Below are 20,923 nucleotides of genomic sequence, written 5' to 3'. Positions count from 1 at the left end.
CATGAAAACATCAAGCAACTTTTGAGGGGAGGGGAGTCAAAGATCTCATGTCCATTATACAAGCTTCGGACTACATGATATCATTACAAAGCAAGGGTTACAAGCAATGTATTCTGCTTGAATGTGCATCATGTTATCCATACATTGGTTGGGTGTACTTTTTCTTGAATATGCATCATTGCTTGGTGAGGTTATGAAGTACACATGGGGTGTTGGATGTGCATAAACTTGCGTCTTGATGACCTTCTATTGGATTCAATTGGCCATCATAGATTCGGGGATGACCCTTGGTTCTCAGAGACCTAAAAGGCATGTAACTAGGTTGCGGTAGGCAACCTTTCTAATTCCAAATTGAACCTGAATCCTCACGATTATCCGATTCGGGTTTCAATAGCAAGGTAGTGAGCTTTGTCCAACAATTACTCAATCAAGTGATGGCAAGAAAGAAAACATGCAATTATCTCCCTCCTTATATAATAGATTTTCGGGAAGAGTGAATAAAAAAGTATGCTTTTGGGTCAAATTTGGAAGGAGTGTTTTAGTCCCTTAGATCAATCTAAAATCCAGGGCCTAATATTGTACACGTGGCTTAAGGAGAACTTACAAAAGTTTGCTTTTCTAGAAAGCACTTTTCAAACCCTTGGATCTTCATAAAGATCAACGCCTATAATCACGACACATGGCTTAACGAGGGCTTAGAAAAGGAAAACTTCCTTCTAGGCTGCCTACCGTAAAGATGAAGCTTGCTTTATATTTGGATTTTGAGCTTGCAGAATGCGTTCATAGGAAGGGAACACTTGAGAAAGAAATGGCATGAACTTTATGAGCTACAACATGTAATTCACTATCTAATGTGTTTCTGCTAACACGGGTCATAATTGAGATGATCTAGTTTTTTTGACAATGTAATGCTATCAAAACTCACACATCTCCTCCTCCACAGCTGTGGAAGAGCTGTTTTTCTGTCACTATTTTTTCCCATCAATTCCTGGAGAAGAACATCTCTGCAAGTCACTTACCAACCATCTTTTCGAGCATCATTCCTAAACACTATTGTAAATTGAACAAGATGTCATCTTCTTGCTGAAACGGTGGACAAATCCAAATTGGACACCTAGTTAAATCGTCTGTGACACTAAAAACAGCAAAGACAGACCTTGTTCAATGCTCAAAAACAATTGATGTTGTCACTTCCTCCAAGATCGAAGGGCAAAGGCCTATGGAATTTTGATAAAGCCTCATTGCTGAACTAGACTGGGATCTTAAATTCTTGAAGTATACCTTCTCATGATTCAAGCATTTGAAGTTAACGAAAACCCTGAGCACAGATGGCTAATTTAGGGTGAAGCAAATATTTCTCTCACTAATGATTATTAGTAGACCAGACCTCTTGGTTCACACATGCAACTAGGTGGGTCTTTAGTATGATGCCTTCTAAGGACTCATACGTTGAACTACATAGCCAATAAATAATATGTAAGCATATGCGTGTGGCTGTTATACTCTGAAGCGTGGAAGGAGAAGCAAGGATAATGGTACTCTGAGCAGAGCTTACGGAGCTACTTTCACTGTGCAGGTGTGATGGCTCTCATCCCAGATTTTTAAAAGGTAGATGAAAGGAAGATTAGGGTTGAACAATAACCCTGTTTGCTGGAGGGAAAACCGAAGGATGGCCCCTTATCAGCCCCATGCTGCATCATTTATGAAATTACCCTGGCTTGAAAGTAGTCAGATAAGTTGGCTATTGAGATAGCTCTGTTCAATTTTATGCTCTACAGAACATACTGGGCAGTATGTTCCTTACTCTGCTCAAAGGTTTCTAACTGAAAGGGGAGTAATACCCATTGGCAACAACCTATCACGCCATTCTCATAAGGTCCCTTGGAGATCAGATTATCGCAATGCATTAGTTGGAAGACAGCACAGGTGACCAGATTTTTATCTTCTAAGATCACTTGGCCCGGATTTAGTGCTATAAATGGGAAAACAGAAGTAATATGACCATTCTTGGAAGGCGACAGTTGCTGCTCATCGCAGGTTGATTCGCTTGTTCGAGCTGGAACATGTTAGATTATATTTTCCTGCCGCGTGTTTCTGATGTAAAACAGCTTGGGCTAGGGGCTAATCGTGGGTTGGATGGTTTGAGTCCTTATCCCTGTCAAGCTGCAGTCTGAGCCTGTTGTCTTTTGGCCTTGTCTCTGAAAGCAAGCCGTATTTTTCTTTTGCCCCTTGCTTTAGACTCTACAGTCGATTCAGACTCCAATGCGTTCCTTTAAACGTTTGCCCTTTGCTTTGGCCTCTACAGTCAATTCGGACTTTTAGACTTACACGTGTTCCTTAAAACGTTCACTCTTTTGGCAACCATCACTTGTTTTCTTGCCATTTATAAAACGATATCTAAGGCTATGTTCGTGCATGTTTAGGGGAAGGGTGGCAACTAAATGGAGTCTTTTGTCCTTTCTACGGCGTCTGGGATACAGGTGTGCCCAGACAGATATTTAATAAATTACAGCGGAAAACTTAGTAAAGGGATAAAATTACTGCTGGAAACTAAATAAAGACTTTCTTCTGGGTCATTCCAAGACAGGTCTATAGTACTCCCAGTGAATTAACTAAATCAAGTTTGATATATTACTTTAAAAGAAAGCAATGTTCCACATAGCCTTCTAAACTAAACCATTCAGCCCCAAATTCTGTTTACTTTGTTCAAACTCTGGTCACTACTCACAAGACATTCCCAAAGATAATATATGGCGTTTCAGAACCATTGCCTCACAACTCAACCATACATCAGTTTCAAAGCAAAAGAGGTTAAATAACTGTAAAAAGAATATGCGAGGGAAACATAGTTTCACAATAGAATCAAACAAAAGATGTCCAGCATCTTCCTCCCACTTGGGGACAAATCCCAAAATTAATTAGTTATTTGAGCAGGAGTGGGGAGATATGATATGAGTTGGCAGGAGAGAATTAGTTGCGACTTCTCCCTCAATTGCCTGGCGACGGCCTGCCTGATTGTTCCATAGACCTTTTGGTCTTCTATGGATGTTAATAGACTTTGTTTCTTTCTTTCTTTCTTCCTTCCTCTCTAAGTACTCTCTCTCCCTCGCTTGTTGGCCTTGGCACCCTCTCTTGTCACCACCTTCCCACACTCTCCTCCCACTACATAAAGCAGTGAGACAAATAAAAAGACAGAAACACTAAATCCAGAGTAGCAGAAAGCAACATAAGGCACATAAATATCTATAAGTAATTACGCCAACCCATCATCCACAAGGGAGCATGGAACAGAAAATTGGTCGATACATTTTACATTGAGACAATATCTATCCTAGGGAGAACTTTTGCAATATTTCAAAATTGGTGAAAGTGCAATACAAGATATTTACATCTTGCCATGAGTCAATATATACGTCAAGGAGAACTTTTGGAATAGTGATTCAACCACTCAATTATTATCACGGCTACCTACTACAATAAGAGAACTAAAAAACATTTGTACTCTCCCATTGGGACACTAGATCCCAGTTACCTTCGTCTCAATTTACATTCTTTGAAGCAACAGCTGCCATGTGTGTGACAAGATCTACCACTCGACAGCTGCATTAGCCAGGCTGTCAGTTTCAAAGGTAGGCAAATTTCCTTCACTGAAGTTGCCACAAAAAGCCCCCCCCCCCTTCCCCCCCCCCTCTCTCTCTCTCTCTCTCTCTCACACACACACACACACACACTCTCTCTCTCTCTTTCTCTCACACACTTTATTTTATTTTTATTTTTTTTTAAAGTAAAATCCAGTGCAGTGTATTTATATTCTCATAAATTTACAAGATGAGAAGTCTCCAAAATGGAGAGTATCCCAAAGATCAGAAACATAAAAAGAAAAGCTCTATGCAAGAAGCATGTATACCACCCTCATGGCAGGCATCATATAAGGATTGCCGCAATGAGGCTCGGAAAGATTCATATGACTTGTGAATCTGCCGACCCAAGTATGCCAAATTATGCTCACTCCAGATTGTCCAAAGAGCCCAATATCTCACCCATGAGAGAAATAGTGAGTATTGAGACAGAGACCTCATAAATCTCTCTCTCACTCACACACACACACACACACACACACACATTTTTTTTGTGAGATGAAATATTTTATTGCTGTGAAATAATTACATTCATAGTTACTCCAAAAGCGGAGTAACTACTACTTAGCCGAAAATCTCAGTATAAGCCATATATACATCATGATCAATAAAATGAGTCTGAAAGCAATCATAAAATGATTGCCGTAGAGATCGTTTGAAAAAAACTAAAGATGAAAAAGTAGGATCACGAAAGACTCTATGATTTCTGTCCATCCATAGAGTCCAAAGTGCCCAGTAGCGCACCCAAACAAAAAATAAATCAAACCCTGTCTAGCGGGATGAAAACCAAATAACCAGAAGAACTTGCTAAAAGTAACAGTAGGAAATTTCACTTGAAGCCCTTGACGAATGAGAGCGAGGAAATCACAAGTGTGTGGATAGTGTCAGAAAATGTGAGGCACAGATTCAGCAGGATGTAGACATCTGTGGCAAAAAGCCGGGGCAATATGTCTATGCGCGAGTAACTGCCCAGATGGAAAAATGCCAAGTAGGACTCGCCAGAGGAAAAGTTGTTGCCGAAGAGGGACTTTATAATGCCAAAGGAGACACGGGCGCTTTTTCCACCACTTTGATGGGCGATCCATATGCCAAACAGAATTGGCTCTGTCAGAAACCCAAGACGGAGGTAACAACACTTTATACAGAGCACTGTGATATGTGACAGCTTCAAAGGACGGGTTGACGAAGAGGAAGAATGAAGAGTCCAATCCTCAATCCTATCCTGAAGTTCCAAGCGAGGTACCAGCAAGAAAGGTTGAAGTATTTCTGAAATTTTGTGCCATAAAGGACGGTAATGAGCTCCCAAACCATACTTGCTTTGGTAGGTGCATGTAATAGCTTTGACCTCGACACATGAGAACATAAATGCAGGGAGAACAACACTTCTAGTGCATAATTACATTACAACACTCCTATGGAAAGTAGGAGTTAAATACTATAAGAGATTAGGATGCTATAAGAAAAAGAAATCAATGGCATAAATCAAGGACCAAGCGAGGATCTAGGACCTCATGCTAATGATGTACATGTCAACGGCATGCGCAAATAGACGCGCTAATAGACGGGATGTTAGACGGGCCCGTATTTTCTCAGGTCTAACGTGCAAATAAACAAAGAGTGCCATCATCCTGAAGTACATCCGCCACAGAAGCAATACTCTCAACCCTCAAGGAATTTCCCAACAGAGAATCCCTACCATTCCATTCCAAGTAGGATAAGATATGCTTCCAATCAAGAAGCAAACGAGAGACAAAAGAGCAGCAGCCTCTGATCTTGCCTTGAATAGAGCCAAATAGAAAATCCCACTGTATAGGCTGCCAATGCCCAAAAGCAGAAGTATCAATATGCAACAAAAGAGAGTGGATCATATAAGCCCAGGGCTGATCCCCTTGCATAAACTGCAATATCCATTTTTCCCTATGAGCAATTATATGCATTTGAATATTGAGTATGTTCAAACCCCCGTGCATCTTTGGAGAACAGAGGCGATGCATAGAGAGTAATCTGAGACTTTTCTTGCCATTTTTTGAACGCCAGAAAATTTCCATGATAGCAGACATAAAGGAAACCAGATCTGCCTTAGTAAACATGATGAGGGGCAGATAGAATTGTATGTATGCTATCAAAATGGATTGCGTTATTTGCAAACGAACATGTAATGGCCAAGTTGCAAGCTGCCAATATTCAAGTTTTTTCCTCAGCTTTGTGAGCACCCAATCAGTTTGTTGAGAATGAGTGAGTCCCAACCTAGAGGATAGCCAAGATGTCGAATTAATTGAGAAGGTGGAACAATTTCCCCAGGCCATAAAAGACTATGCCAGTCTTTAGCATGCAACGGCAATAGCTTGTATTTCTGAAAATTGTCACGCACCGTTCTTTCACAATGACGATCAAAATTGTAGCAAGATAATAATCACGAATGAACAAGAAGAGAGATTGCAATATGAATCAAACTGATGAGTCTTTACAATAATTTTGGAGAAGAATCACTCCGTGAAGGAGCTCGATACCACCCGTCCACCCCCGAGCTATCTCACTCTCACTCTCACTCTCACTCTCACTCGCATGAAAATGTTCAAAGCAGATGATCAAATGATCAAATCTCATTCACACTCTCACTCTCGAAATATCTTGATCTTATCTTCTTCTTTGCGCTGCCTCGATTCGTGTGCGCTATTGTCACTTTCGCAGCGCCTCGATATGCGTGCCTTCTCTTCGCTCGAGCAACCTCGAGACGTGCTTCTCTTCGCTTTCGTACAACCTCGATATGCATGCATTGGATTGTGTGTCCTCCTCCTCACGATCTCCTCTTCTTTTATAGCCTTTCACGACTCCAAAAAGAGCGGCCAAAAGCCCCCCAAAACAGCCAAAACCAGCTTTCCTTGAAAAGCGTGCGTGTGCTTTTCACCATCTTTAGCGTGCGCTTTTGATAGCAAACGCGTACGGAATCTCGACGTGTCTCTTTTTCTCTCTTTTTTTTTTTTCCCCCCCCCTAAGGCATGAAAACAGCCCTGTTCGGAGCATCACCACGCCTGCCTCGTAGATCCAGTGGACAAGCTCAATAGCTCATCTCGAAGATCGGACTCTCTTCTTTCCCTTTGCATTTGACCTTTCATGGCTAATTCTTCCATCTCGACCTCCGTCTAATGAGTAGCAGGAGGCATTTTGCGCTGATTCATTGGACACTGCGAAGCCATGTGCCCAAATTTTTTACATTCAAAGCAAGCCCCTGCAAATAGTCCCCATTTCAATTTATAGAATGCACTTCCCATATGCACTTCCCATGTCAACATTATTCACCGTGACTGAATAAGACTCCGATGTGGGATTATCAGTATCCCAGAGAATGCAAAATCGATTAGAGCTGCCATTAGGCTGCGGTGAGCAAACCACTTTGCCTAAAGTCGCTGCAATTTTAGGCAAGAGTGAAGCCATGCATTGCGAGAAGTCTACAACTTCAACCTAGACCGGACATCAGTGTCGAATCAGAGCATGATAATCCATTGTGGGGGACCATGGCAAAACGTGCACCATTTGCTGTCCAAAAAAGAGTGGCGAATGTTCCAAAAGCATTTGCCTGTGAATCTCATCTACCATAATGACCTCAAAAAAGCCTCTGGTTGCATGGTGTACCTTACGAACAAACGAGCCAGCCAGTGTGCGGGTCAACCAGTTGCCTACCTCTGCAGCAAGTGACATCCGACCTGGGAAAAATAAAATAACTGCATATTCTCTAACTGGATCTACAATTTCATCCACTTCAACCATGAGACCAACTTTAAAGAATTGGTCACCTCCTGCCTGTACTTGGCTTGTAAGAATAAATTATGCTTCAGTACTTGGGAAGGGATCCAATGGTTTGCCAAGTAGTTAAGAGCCTGCACTGCATGGACCATATTCTCTCCGAATACCTACCACTAACTTTTCATGGACAAGAGTCTTTCCACTCTTTCCTTATGTCTGCAAATCTTTCGTGCATGACATCATAAACCAGTTGTGCTTCAACAGAATCATGCATGGGGTCATGCTGACCCTCAACCTGCTTTTGCTTTTTGCATTGAACCGATCGATTCTTTTGAAAAGTTTTTTCATAAGAGTATTCAGCCATATCTTCTGAAGAAGATGGAACCCAAGAAGAAGGTACTCTCTACTCTCCACACTCTTCTGCCCGTTGAGGTGAACTTGCCGGACGTGAGTTTTTGGCCTGCCACACACACACTTTTTTTTAGTAAAATCCAGTGCAGTGTATTTATATTCTCATAAATTTACAAGATGAGAAGTCTCCAAAATGGAGAGTATCCCAAAGATCATAAACATAAAAAGAAAAGCTCTATGCAAGAAGCATGTATATCACCCTCATGGCAGGCATATAAGGATTGCCGCAATGAGGCTCGAAAAGATTCATGACTTGCGAATCTGCCAACCCAAGTATGCCAAATTATGCTCACTCCAGTTTGTCCAAAGAGCCCAATATCTCACCCATGAGAGAAATAGTGAGTATTGAGACAGAGACCTCATAAATCTGCCAAATAGCCAAAATTGTTTCCCAAATCTGTGACTCGGGAAACGGAGCCAAAGATGATGTGAAATTCTCCCAAGGAGATTCCTAGAACACGGGCAGTGCCAAAGCAAATGAGGGACAGTCTCTGAAGGAGCCTGACATCGTAAACATGTGGATGGTGCAATGTGACGTTTGGCAAGTGTGATTTCCACTGACAATGTGCCGGTCATGCATCTCCAAAGAAAAAGTCTTTGTTCCAAAGGCATTTTACACTTCCATAATATCCGGAGATTCTTCCTCCACCAAGAGAGAGGCTTCCTGATATGCCACAGAGTATTAGCGTATTGCTGAATCCATGGAGCAGGCTGAAGAAGCCTGTAGACTTTGATGGAGGTCAAGGCAGGCAGAGGAACAGGATGAGAGCATGTAGCAGAGGGTTGCAATTGCCAATCCATAAGCCTGTCTGTGCCAGCCACAGAGGAACAGGTAGAAGAGGATGTAACAAATCAGCAATTTTCTTCCATATTGACCTATGATGCATTCCCAATGCATATGAAGCAGTGGCCTGAGGAAAAGATAAGACATAGCCCTGATCATCTACCCATCATTGATGTATCTAATTCCCAATTTCATGAGATTATATGCCTGAACAGGTTTCTGTAAAGCAAGTGGAATGTCAAAGATGGCATTCCAATGAATACTTTCTTTCCTCATTGAGTTTGTCCCCGAGCAATTATCGAGAGCCCATTTGACCGTAGAAAGTACTTGTTTCCAGTCAAGTATCAGAGCAGTAGAGAAAGGGCAGCCGGGTATCTTTCCTACAAATCTCCCAATGACAACCTCCCAATGATCAGTAGTCCAATGGCCATAAGCAGATGTCCTCATGTTGACACACATGGATGCTATCATACAAGTCCATGGCTGTTGTTGACAGATAAAAGTATGGAGCATAGTCGCCTTCCTTGCAAGTACATGATATCTGATATTGAGAACATTAAGTCCACCATGCATCCTAGGAGAGCACACCATTTCCATCTTCATCAGTCTCAATGCTTTCACAGCAGTTTTTGTCCTCCATAACAGCTCCATAGCTTAAGACATAAAGGCTGAAATATCTCTGGAGGACCAATGTAGCAAACTGAACATAAGACATTACAATGGACTGTACTATTCTGAGCCTGACATGAAGTGGCCAAGTGGAAATTTTCCAATATTCCAGTTTATGTTGAAGTCTTTGGAAGATCCATTTTAACTGCTGCTTCTTGGTGATATGCCATCCTATAGGATATCCCAAATGCCTGACTACATCTTTGGAATGCACTACCTGACCTGGCCAGAGAATAGAATGCTAGTCACATTGTTTCAGGGGAAGCAATTTAGATTTGTCAAAATTGACATGCAATCCCGCTGCTAATCCATACAATGATAGTGTGGTCATAAGCATGCGAACTTCCCGGGGAGAGTTCTGTGGCATGAAGAAGGAATCATCAGCATAGGTTTGTGCCAAAAAAGATGCAGCCCCAGGGATTTTAAGACCAGTCATCTGTCCTGTGTTTGTAAGATGATCAAGATACATCAAGAGGGGATGGGTCGCAATGGCATAGAAGAGAGCACTAAGAGGACAGCCCTGTCTAACTGATCTACCCAATGTCCATGACCGAGATAGATGACCCCCACAAAGCCATACTGATGAGGATGAAGGCCCGCATTCAGTATCCCATGAAGCCTATACACAATCATTTTGGCAATGAGTTTGTAAACTACAGGCATCAAAGTAATAGGCCTCCAATTTGACATATGGTCACACAAATGTTTTTTGGGCACAAGTTTGATTATGCCATGCTTCCAAAGGTGCGGCAAGTGATTTTCTTGCCAGGCAACATTGATCATTTGCAAAAGGACATCTTTCAAATCATCCCAAAAAGAAATATAAAATTCCACCGTAAGGCCATCCCAGCCAGGGGACTTGTATTTGCTGAGGTGGGATAATGCATTATCAAGTTCTGTGTCAGTAAAAGGTCTCTCCAATGTAAGAGCATCATCCATTTCCACTATCTCAGAAACATATTAAAGAAATTCAGTCCTCGCATCAATCATTTGATTTGATGGGGAACCAGGAGCAGAGAGAACAATTTCTGGAAATAAATTTGGCATTCATCTTGGAGATCAGAGAAAGAGTGCGTCCAAGAGCCATCTAGCTCCCTTACCCTTAGACATGAGTTTTTATTTCGAGTAGCATGCAGGCCCTGAAAGAAGGATTTTGATGAGCAGCCCTTATCCATGAGGGGCTTCATTCTTGCTCCAATCTGCCATTTGTGCAATTTCCTCTGATCATTATCAGTCAGTTTGATCTGAGCATGTGAAAGGGAAACATTTTCTGATTCAGAGAGAGGACTGCCACCCCCAACCCCCACCCCCCCCCCCCCCCCACACACACACACACATGCACGCACTCACGCACACGCACGCACATGCACACACGCACGCACACGCACACACGCGCACACACGCACACACAAGCACGCACACAATACACACGCACACACGCACGCGCACACAAGCATGCACATGCAGTTGGGTTTTATCTGGGTCACCTCCCAGCCTGTAAGCCAAATGAGGAGGACATGGGGGAGGTGTACCAGCAGCATGTAGGAGATGCCATGTGGGCAGAGCACGGGGAAATGTGCAAGGTGGCCACGTGGGCAACATGGACAGCAAGGAAAGCTGTCAGAAAGCTGCGACAGTGCAGCAGCAGCCTGGAGCAGCGGAGACCTTGCAAGGACAGCCAAACAGGGCTGTCATGACCAAATCAGAGGGCTGCAGACAGAATCCAGGAGCAGATTGGAGTTTAAAAACTGGTTGGGGCAAGAAGAAAACCTGCAGCAGACAGGTGCGCTGCCATGGCAGCAGGGCGCAACATTTGGACAGACGTGTGTGCAGAGATGGGTTGGGCCAGTCCGCAGACTGGTCAGTTGGTTTTCATGGGTCTCCAGCCCTATATAAAGGGCCCAAGCCTTGGGAATTTGTATCCATCACTTGTGCCCCACATTAGGCTGTCTTGGAGAGCAGCAGGGATGCCGACATCTACTGTTGGTGGGCCAGAGATTGTGCATCAGTCTGGAAGAGCAACAAAGAAGGCCACATTACAGGCAGTCCAGCCTGTAGATCATCGAGGGGTCAAGAGCAGTAGTACACACACACAAACACAAAAAAATAAGTGAAATCTTATATTTCTCTGTGGGAAACCTCAGAAGAGGTAAAAACCCACCATGAAGTACAAAAGTAAAAGATTACAAGTAGATTCCTGGGTAAAGCCAGGAGGCTAACTGAAAACTAGAAAAATGAAAATGTTTACAAGTCACTAGGGGGGGGTATCTAGCAGGATATCCTCCATAGTGAGATTGTTTGCATGCAAAAACTGTTGTAAAGAAACCACATCACCATCAATACAATGAAGGTGTTTCTTACCCTTGTGATTCTTCTTGAGATAAGCAGGTACCCGAAATTTTTGAATCACTGGGTCAAAAACCTGATGCAACATAGGATGCATATTGTGAAGTGTAAAAGAGCTTTGTGGTTGAGGAGAAGCATCTTGAGCTTCTTGCACTCTCAAATCCACAGTCTGTTCCACTGTATCATCATTTACTATATCGGAAGAAGAAATATCCACATGCGTAGCTTGTTCTGTAAAATCCACATGTAGATCCTCATTACCAGCAGTAACTATAACCAAAGGAGAGAGATCCACTTGTAGCTCAAAAGACTGTGATTCAATTACTGGAAGTGCCATACGAGATGCCGCATGATGCATCAATAGAATGAGACTGGTGAACCGAAGAGGGCTCTCGAGAGTTAGAAACTGTCACGAGGACGTGAAAAGAGGATGTGAAAAGAGGACGTGAAAAGTGATGTAAAGTATCTTCGTAACTCAAGCTACGCTTAACCCAGGGTTAACCATGGTTAAGTGTTGTAATGGTTTGGCCGTGAGGGACTGGCTAGAGGAAGTACACACTTCCTAGAAGTTCCTAAGGGCAAAGTCTAGGTGCACCACTAGGTCCTAGGAGCAAAGCAAAGGCTTTAAAAGAGGGGTCTAAAAGTTGGGCCCAAGGACAACCAACGTTGTCCTTGGTATGGGGGTTAGGACTTTAATGAAGAGGCAAATGGCAAAGAGGAGGTGCCATTTGTCAAGCATGTGTATGCATGCCCTTCCCCCACCTTCCATCTCTCTCCCCTCACTCTCCCAGAGGTGTAGGACGTTTTCAGTTGTTCTGGTGCAGTTTTTGAGCTATTTGAACTGTTTCAAGCCTGTTTTCAGCCGTTTTAACACTGTTTTGACTGTTCCAAGGCTAGTACACACTTCTAGGAAGTGCAAGAACTCATTTTTGGACTTTCATAAAATTTCCGTACGGACGTCCGTACGGTTGTACGGAATCCGTACAGGCGTGTTCAGCTGCCTCCAGCAGGTGCCTGGGGTTGTCTTTTGCTGTGCTGGACCTTTGTGCACATGTTTTTGGCTGCGTGGTGGCTTCAGGAGCTGTTCTGGAGCTGTTTTGGACCAATGCAGGCTGCAGGAGGAACTTTCCCTGTTGCTTTTGGCACCTTCTCTTAGGAGAACTCAGGCACAGATCCCGAGGCATTCATTTCGAGGCAGATCTGTGAACCATCTTTCCTCTACAGCTCTTTCTTGTTCACCCTCCGCTCTCTACCTTCATTTCTCTCTTCTCCTGATTGCTGGAAGACACCTGCACCCTGCCGGGAGCTTGGATAGAGGATAGGTGCGAGGAAGGAGCTCGCCCCTCTGCCACAGTCAGCAGGAGTTGGTTCCAAGTTCGGTTTTTTCCTTGTTCTTTCTTGCTTTGCAGCTTTTTGCAGTGCATGCGTGTTGTGTGCAGTCCTTTCAGGACTCCAACAGGTTCTAGGAAGCACCCAAAGGCAAGGGTCATTCTGTGGAAGGCCTAAGGACAGTGTGGATGCATGTGGTAGCCTTAAGGCTGCCTTGAGCTGAGTTTGTCAGTGGTTTGGATGCCTGAATGCCTCTAAGTTGTGTCAGATCAGAAGTCAATGCCTCAGTATGCCGTGCCAGTGGGAATTTTAGTGGTGCACTGGGATTAGATGCCTTGAAGACAAGTAGAGGATTTGCAAAAAGGAACAGTGCAAGGTTGAACCTTTGTTGTAAAGCATTTCCATTCAGAAGCATTAAATAAATACCGTAACGGGCGCCAAGGCATTTGGGGCAAGTGGGTGCACTGTGTACTATTTTCATTGAGCAGGGGCAATCTAGCCTCCATCCACTTATTTCTCCAGTTGTTTCTAAGTGGTATTGTTTAAAGTTAAGTGGTTGGAAATGATGCAATGTGGCTGTGAGTAATGAAAATGCAATGCAAGTTATAGTCTACTGCCCTTTAGGAAACTGAAGGCCGGTTACAGAAACATCAGCACTAGAAAATGTAAAGGTGGTCGAGGAAGAAGAATCATCAAGAGGAGCCTCTGGGGATGACAAAGAAGTCAAAGGAGACACAATGACTGAAGCATTTAACTTAGGCCGCACTCGTCTCCATTCTTTTTGCTGCTTGGGCTGCACTATCTTATCAGATTGGAAATGAGGGGGAACCCGAGGGAGAGGCATAGTGCCCTTGACATTATGATCTTGAGTAGGGTATGAAGGGCAGCAATGAGCAAAATGTCCAATTTTCTTACACTTGTAAGAGGCATTTGGGAAAGAAGCAAACTGTAAAAGAATGCGAAAAGGATGCGCCAAACCATAATCGACATCCAAACATGAAGGTATGGGTTGATCCATATCCCATAGGATGCAGAATCAAATATCCCTGCTACAAACTAAAAAATCTCACTTGGGAAGATGTAGCACTTTCCCCAACAAAGGTGCAATAACCGAAAGATGCGAAAGGAGAGGTACCAGCAAGGCCTTGAGAGTGACCCACATTGGGCAAAATTTGATAAGATTCTTGGCTGGGTCAAAAAGAGGATCCCAAGGCATAACATAGGCAAAAAATCCTGCACCAGGGACCCCTCCCATGTTTACGAGCTTATACACCGTGTCTACATCAGCACAAGTAGCATAGTAAAAGCCTTTTCCCAGAAAAACAAAGGAGCCAATTCGTTCAACACCAACTTTTGTCTTCCAGTCAACTGATAGTTGTAAAAAGAAAAGGGCCTCCATTTTCGTTTCCTCTCAGCTAGATAAGGCCGTCAAGTTGGATTCTGGAAATTTCACCGCCTCCACGTTGCAACAGGATCTGCTTCGACGTTTGTGTTATGATTCGGTTTTGGAAGCCCAGGATCCTGGTTTTTTCTCAGTCGCTCTCTTCCTGCATAGTCTCTCCTTCACACTATTTCTCAAGAGCAACAGCTTGGTGTTTGCCTCTATTTCATGGGACGAATCATGAATCCGGTTTCGTTGCGTGCTTGGACTTCGGCAGGACCTACGGATTTGCTAGCAAAAGGAGAAACAGGGGCATCTTGGAATGATGATGGCTGGAGCAAAGAGCTTGCAGGGGATGGCAAAATAGACGAAGGCTGAACCGAAATCTGGAATGAAGGCTGAGACAGAACTACGGCTGAGACGGAACTGAGACGGACCTGCAGAAGACGGAACTGTAGAAGGAAACGACAAAGACAAAAGCTGAGACGGAACTGCAGACGAAACTGCTGCTGAGACGGAATTGCAGACGAAACTGCAAGGTTGAAACGACGAAGGCTGAGACGAAGACGACACAGCCTATGATGGAGCAACGAGCTCCATCACGAACCTTCTCTCTCTCTCTCTCACACACACACATACACCTACACACAAAAAAAAAAACACACACACACACACACACACACACACACACACACATACATATGGAGAGTAATACCAAAGTCCACCTTTGGGACAACATATGTTCACTGTTTCTACTCTCTTACTCTCTTGAAGCATAGTTTGATACCCTCTCTCTCTCTCTCTCTCTCTCACACACACACACACACACACACACACAGAGTAATACCAGAGTTTCTAAATAAAAAATACAGTTAACACCCAAAAGGGAAAATTAACATCCCCTCCCCTGCCCCATCTCTCTCTCTCTCTCACTTGACTGTCACTCACTCTTACCTTCACTCAGTGTGTCATGCACTCCCACTCGCTTGCTCACTCGTACACTCACACTCACTCCCCTTCCCCTTCTCCATCTTCTCCCTCCCTCTCACTCAGCCCCCCCACCCCACCAAGTCTCTCTCTCTTCCTCCCCCTGTTCCAACGTCCGCAGTGTCTCATTCTCTCTCCCTCTCTCCCCTTTTCAACCCAACCTCACAATCATAATCACTCATACCCCCCAAGCTCATACGTGCACACCCACCGAACCGCCCACCTAGTGCAGCTTTGTAGACATACCCTCACCCCCTCTCATGCACACTCATGTGCATGGTCATCCAAACTCACTTTTGCACATGTGTACTCTCATGAGAGAGCGAGTGCATGCTGAAATGTTTACAGTCACAAGAAATGCACACACACACACAGACATAGACACATATGTGAGAGAGAGAGAGAGAGAGAGAGTCATGACATACAACTGCATACATGCAGCTTATGTGTTCTCTACGGTAATAGGAATTGACTTCAAATATCTGTATCCAAGCTTGTCATCATACGATAGTAAAAATACCTGTATCCATACTCGTTATCATACCAAGAGACCAACTTGACAAATCTTTCGTTCAACGCTATGCCAGCTTTCAAATCCACAACACTCGACCTGGAGCACATTGTATAAAATTATGAACAACTGAACTAATTATTCTTGGGCCTGATACTAAATAGCGAATTTCCAAAATGTTAGAAGCAAAGGTGCGAGCAAATGAAAGCAAATGTTTTGAGCCTCAAGTGAATCTTGCTCTTGTCATTGAATTTGGAGCCTTGCCATTTCTCGATGATGGTCAGCTTTTTTAAAGTTCAGAAACGGATGCTGATAACCACGATACAAACCTCTGTTCTCCAATAAAATCACTTGAAACCACCTCATCCTCTGTCACTCCAAGGATCCCCTTCAAAGGTCCATTATACGAGGCTTCCCTGCAATATCTTGTTTTTTGAGAACCTTTTTCTACAGATTTTGAAGAAATCATAGTGCAAGAAAGCATTAGGACACATGATGTTGGTGAATACATAAAATGAAACTCTGCCCTAGGCTAGAAAGTAAAAGTAAAAACTATCACCTGAGGGTGTTGCATATCTCTTCATAAGTTGCATCCTTCATTAATCTCACTGTCAAGTCTACAACTGAAACATCAGCCACAGGTACGCGGAAAGCCATGCCTGTCAGTTTTCCCTTTAACTCCGGTATGACCTTAGCAACTGCCTGCATCAAATGAACATATTCATTTTTAAAACTGAAACAAGTTACACTAGAACATGAAGGATTGGCCCTAGCATAGAAAGGAACTGACATACAAACACCAGTTGTCATCTGCAGCTTTCTGATCATTGCTTCAATAAGTATGGAAAAGCACAGGCTGTCATACAATCAGCTTTGATGTTTCCAAAGTGCCTTTGATGACTAATATTTTAAGAACAGCCCTTACAACACGGGTCATGAAATCCAAAAACATCATGTCACAAGATAAGGCTTTTGATGTTCGCCACTTTTTCTAAATTCTCAGAATACAGCATTTTGAGTTTCAAAATGGCCTGAGCCAATGCCTGATAGTTTAGACCACATTAAGAGAAGAATTCTTGTTTTCAAGGTACCAAAAATCAAAGGTCACGCTTCTTGTGTCCTACTGGTTGCACCAAACATTGAAGGCTGAAGGTATAACAAGCTATTCGAAACCCTCAAAAAAGCTTTTAAAACAATGTAGAACTAGCTGGACCAGAAATGACAGTAACCTTTGCAGCGCCTGTACTAGCAGGAATGATGTTTTGGAAGGCTCCCCGCCCTGATCTCCAACTTTTTGCAGGACTATCAACAGTCTTCTGAGTTGCTGTGTCCCAGAAAATTCAATTTGTTAACGCCATTATATCTCACCTAAAGTGGGCGTTACATATACATCAGAGGTTCAGCATTCCAAGCATTATGACAGTACCCACGGCTGCAACTTCTTCAAGGACAAAACTGTCACAAAAAAACTAGGAAGAGACAAGGAAGTTGCAACAAATATGGATCAAGGAGAAAACTGTTTCAACCTGTGACCGCATGGATTGTCGACATTAATCCCTCTTCGATGCCATACTTGTCGTGTATAACCTGAATATATGAAACCGTTTCCTGTTTGTGTCTTTATGGAGGGCGTCGAGACTTGCCAAACAAATGGCGAAAATTATAGAGTACATGATATGTGGGCGATCAGATATACAAACCTTTGCTAAAGGAGCAAGGCAATTTGTTGTACATGATGCACATGATACCACTTGCATGTCAGGACTGTACTGGTGGTGGTTCACTCCGACCACAAAAGTAGGAGTTACATCATCTTTTGCTGGAGCAGAAATCACCACACCATTTACAGACTTTCCCTGTAGAAACAGCAAGTTCATGGTAAAATCAGACATGTTTTCATTCTCTTTCAACTCTTTATTGAGAGCAGGTAGCCCAAAATAAGCAAATGGATTTAGTCTTACACATGCAACGTGATGTGCAAAATGTATTGGCTGGGTTTTCAGTCGGAGAAAAATACCAGTACAAGGCAATTTAAGGTTAGCCATTGCAGTAAACATTGCGATATACCATTGGCATTACCTGAAGATGACCGTTTGCTTTCTCACTAGACGTGAACACTCCTGTTGATTCAACAACGTACTGAACTCTATGGTCAGACCATGGAATACTTTCCGGATCTCTGTTCAGAATGTATTTATCATCATGCAAATAAATAAATATAATTACTGTCAAAACTTTCAGGTTGAAAGGTGTACATTGGGCGGTGCATTTCACATTGTGCACGGCGAATCAAATAGAGGCTTATACTTGATAGACGTCTTTGCAATTTTTAACCCATCCACTTCGATTGTGTGTTCATCTACAGCTCGGACATGACCCTTCAGCTGCCCAAAAGTAGAATCGTACTTCAAGAGGTACGCCTGCATTCAGGAACACTTGATGAAGACACTGACCCGAATTTCTCCAGTGGATACGTGGATTATTTAAATTCTAAACAGGCTCATTTGCTCTCGAGCTACGTACTGCCTGAGCTGCGTCAAGAAACGGATCATTAACAGCCACGATGCTTGCTTTTTTGTTAGCTAGCGCTGCACGGAGAACCAGACGCCCGATCCTGCCAAAACCTAGCGAACAAAAGAGACAATTAAGGAACCTATAATAGTTTCCAGTCATAAATCGCACGAGCAGTGTTAAGAGTACCGTTGATGCCAATTTTGATTGCTTCGCCGCGCTTGATTTCTTTTGTACCTGAGGAACAAATTACCAAAGATTCTTAGTCAATACTATGCCTCGAAAGTTGCTTCGCCTCTTGATTATTTTCGACCTGGGACTTCACGGAATCTGCATAACAGGTGGAAAGTCCGTTCTAACTTATGAGAGATTTGAGAAATACGTACCCATCAACGGATCTGGTGTCTTTGTGGCAACATTCCTGACAGAAAGTACGGAGTATCTGGTACACATTGAACGCGTCACGTCAAGACACATTGCTATCATTGACTGTTTATAAGTTCCAAACGTAAGCGATGGAAGTTAAGAAGGAGATCTGGTCATGTAAAAAACTTTAGAAACCCTCCATACCCATTTCTCGGAGACGATTGACTCCATTGCTGCACGAGAGGCGAACCTCCGTAAGCAGATTTCGCACCGTGGAACGCGAGTCTCCGGCCCTGCAGCAGGAGCAGCGAGTTAGCAACCACTACTCTCGCTAGTCATTGCAACTAAGCGGGAAACCCAAATGAAAAGAACCCAAAAAATTCATGGAACGGCAGTTCGAATTCGCACAACGGAGCAGGATGATTCTGGGGGGCTGCAGCTGCTCCCGCCGACGTATTGGGAGGAGATCTGACAGCTGATCGGAAGAGCCGCATTGGTGAAGATTGCAGCTGCCATTGCGTGTGCGGATATTGCTGTTGCTTGTTAGATTTGCTGTTATGATTATCTGTGAGATACGTGTAAGCCCGTACTGAGCTACTGAGAGAGCTTGCCAATCTAGGTTGCTACTGAGATTGATACAGAGATTGGTTGTTCACGGAGGCTGCCCGCTGAGAATATAATTGGTCTCGAGGTTGCTACTCAAGACTGAAATCGCCGCTGCTATCGAGCTGAGAAAAGCTCCCGAGATTGCGAGATTGTTCAATGAATTCTAGAAAGATTAGTAGGATGAGAGGTAATTGGGTGCTACTGAAATTGCTACAGGGTGGTGTGATTGCTACGGAAATTGCTACGGAGGGTGGCGAAGGGATTGCAGTGCTGGAGTTGGGACTACTGAAGAGATGATTGAGAGCGGTGAAAGATGCTCGTGATATGTTTAGAGATGGTTGTAGGAAGTTGGCGATGCTGCGAGTGCGAGACTTTTGAAGAGGAAGCGATGGTGGTCAAAATTTTGGACACGCTGAGGAGGCCAAGTGGAAAGGAGAGAGGGAGGCGAGCCAAGTGGCAGGCTGCATGCATGCAACCGCCAAGACCCAGTCTTCTTATACACACTTGGCGGATGGTCCTCTTGGCAACAATTTATTTTTGATGATGTAAACATCCCCCGCCCAAACCCTTCATGCGGTTGGATTCTCAACTCCTCTACATCCATAGAAGTCCGAACGGGTAGAAGAAATAAGAACATGGGAAGGAAGTGGTGCACAATGATAGGCGCATGTGGTTTGTCCGCCCACAATATTTTCATCCAACCTCGACATGCCCAAGACCTGGACAACTTGAACTCGATGGGCCTTGCAAGAATCAAACTCTGGATAATCCAATAAGAATTACGGAGAGCATGCTCCGACCAGTAGGGCCCATATAGCTTGTTGTATATCAGGTAAGCATGTGTGATGACTTGCCTCTGCCCGAATGACTTTTTACAATATAGTCATCCGAACAATTGCCTAATGCCAGTTTCCCCAGCACAACGCACGCTCCATCTCTAGTACAATACCACTTTACTTAAGTGGCACCTTGCTTCCTCTACTATCAATTGTCCTGGTCTCAATCACAACGTTCTTGAAGCATAGCACTCAACTTGAGCACGTTGGAGGTCAGTTCTAAGTTGGCTTTGGAAAGTGCATTCCAACACACATAGGGGTGTACTGTTAAGAAACCCTAGATATGATGTGCATTAAGGGGTATTTAAAAAACTCCTTATTTGTAAATTTTGCATGAATAAAAAGGCCGCTCTCTCTATACAAAAATTTCAAAATTTTTCCAATATTCAATTAAAAAACCCCACATGTAAATATATTTTTGTATAATTGCCTTTAATTTTTGAATTAAAAAACCTTTTCATTTGAGCACACATGCTTTACTTACATATTTCTAGATGAATACCCCACAAAGAATTTAAATAACTAAGTCAAGTTCGATAGATAGCAAAGTAGCGTTAGCTTAAGCAGTACGGCATTTGCCCACCTTAGCTGGTCGCCCGTGTTCAAATCTTGTGGCATCCTATTGCCTGCTAGCATAGGCTACGAGCAGATGTGCCCCTTGTGGTGGGCCATGGGTGTGTGATTACAAAAAAAAAGAATTCATCTGCTTTTTTGCGCTGGTCTAGACTGTGAAAATCTGAGCATGCAGATCTAGACTCGCAAAAATCCATGGAGATCTAGATTTGTGACCATCGCATTGGACTA

At 43.4% G+C, this 20,923-nt stretch overlaps 1 protein-coding gene across 2 annotated transcripts; it reads right to left on the bottom strand.

Annotated features, from left to right (window-relative positions):
• Positions 1–3,336: 3,336 nt before the first annotated feature.
• On the bottom strand, positions 3,337–19,667 carry LOC147889238 (uncharacterized). Of its 2 annotated transcripts, none has more exons than XM_087391915.1 (14): positions 19,086–19,667; positions 18,882–18,970; positions 18,698–18,753; positions 18,501–18,548; positions 18,324–18,424; positions 18,108–18,220; positions 17,880–17,979; positions 17,501–17,656; positions 17,327–17,408; positions 17,030–17,124; positions 16,360–16,502; positions 16,130–16,216; positions 15,810–15,899; positions 3,337–3,600 (listed from the first exon to the last, which is right to left on the bottom strand). In XM_087391915.1, the coding sequence occupies exons 1-14, from the start codon at positions 19,191–19,193 to the stop codon at positions 3,540–3,542; spliced, it is 1,329 nt and encodes a 442-aa protein (XP_087248041.1). In that variant the 5' UTR covers positions 19,194–19,667; the 3' UTR covers positions 3,337–3,539. The 2 variants fall into 2 exon arrangements, with proteins under 2 accessions (XP_087248041.1, XP_087248042.1); XM_087391916.1 differs by having other exon boundaries at positions 17,327–17,387; positions 19,086–19,665.
• Between the last annotated feature and the right edge of the window lie 1,256 nt (positions 19,668–20,923).

The sequence above is a fragment of the Dipteris shenzhenensis genome, chromosome 20 (genome assembly GCF_047967505.1).
Source record: "Dipteris shenzhenensis isolate YYH24624 ecotype China chromosome 20, Dip_SZ_1.0, whole genome shotgun sequence".
NCBI classification, from domain to species: Eukaryota; Viridiplantae; Streptophyta; class Polypodiopsida; order Gleicheniales; family Dipteridaceae; genus Dipteris; species Dipteris shenzhenensis.
Note: the sequence above shows the minus strand (reverse complement) of the source record. Positions and strands in the feature narration are given on the sequence as shown.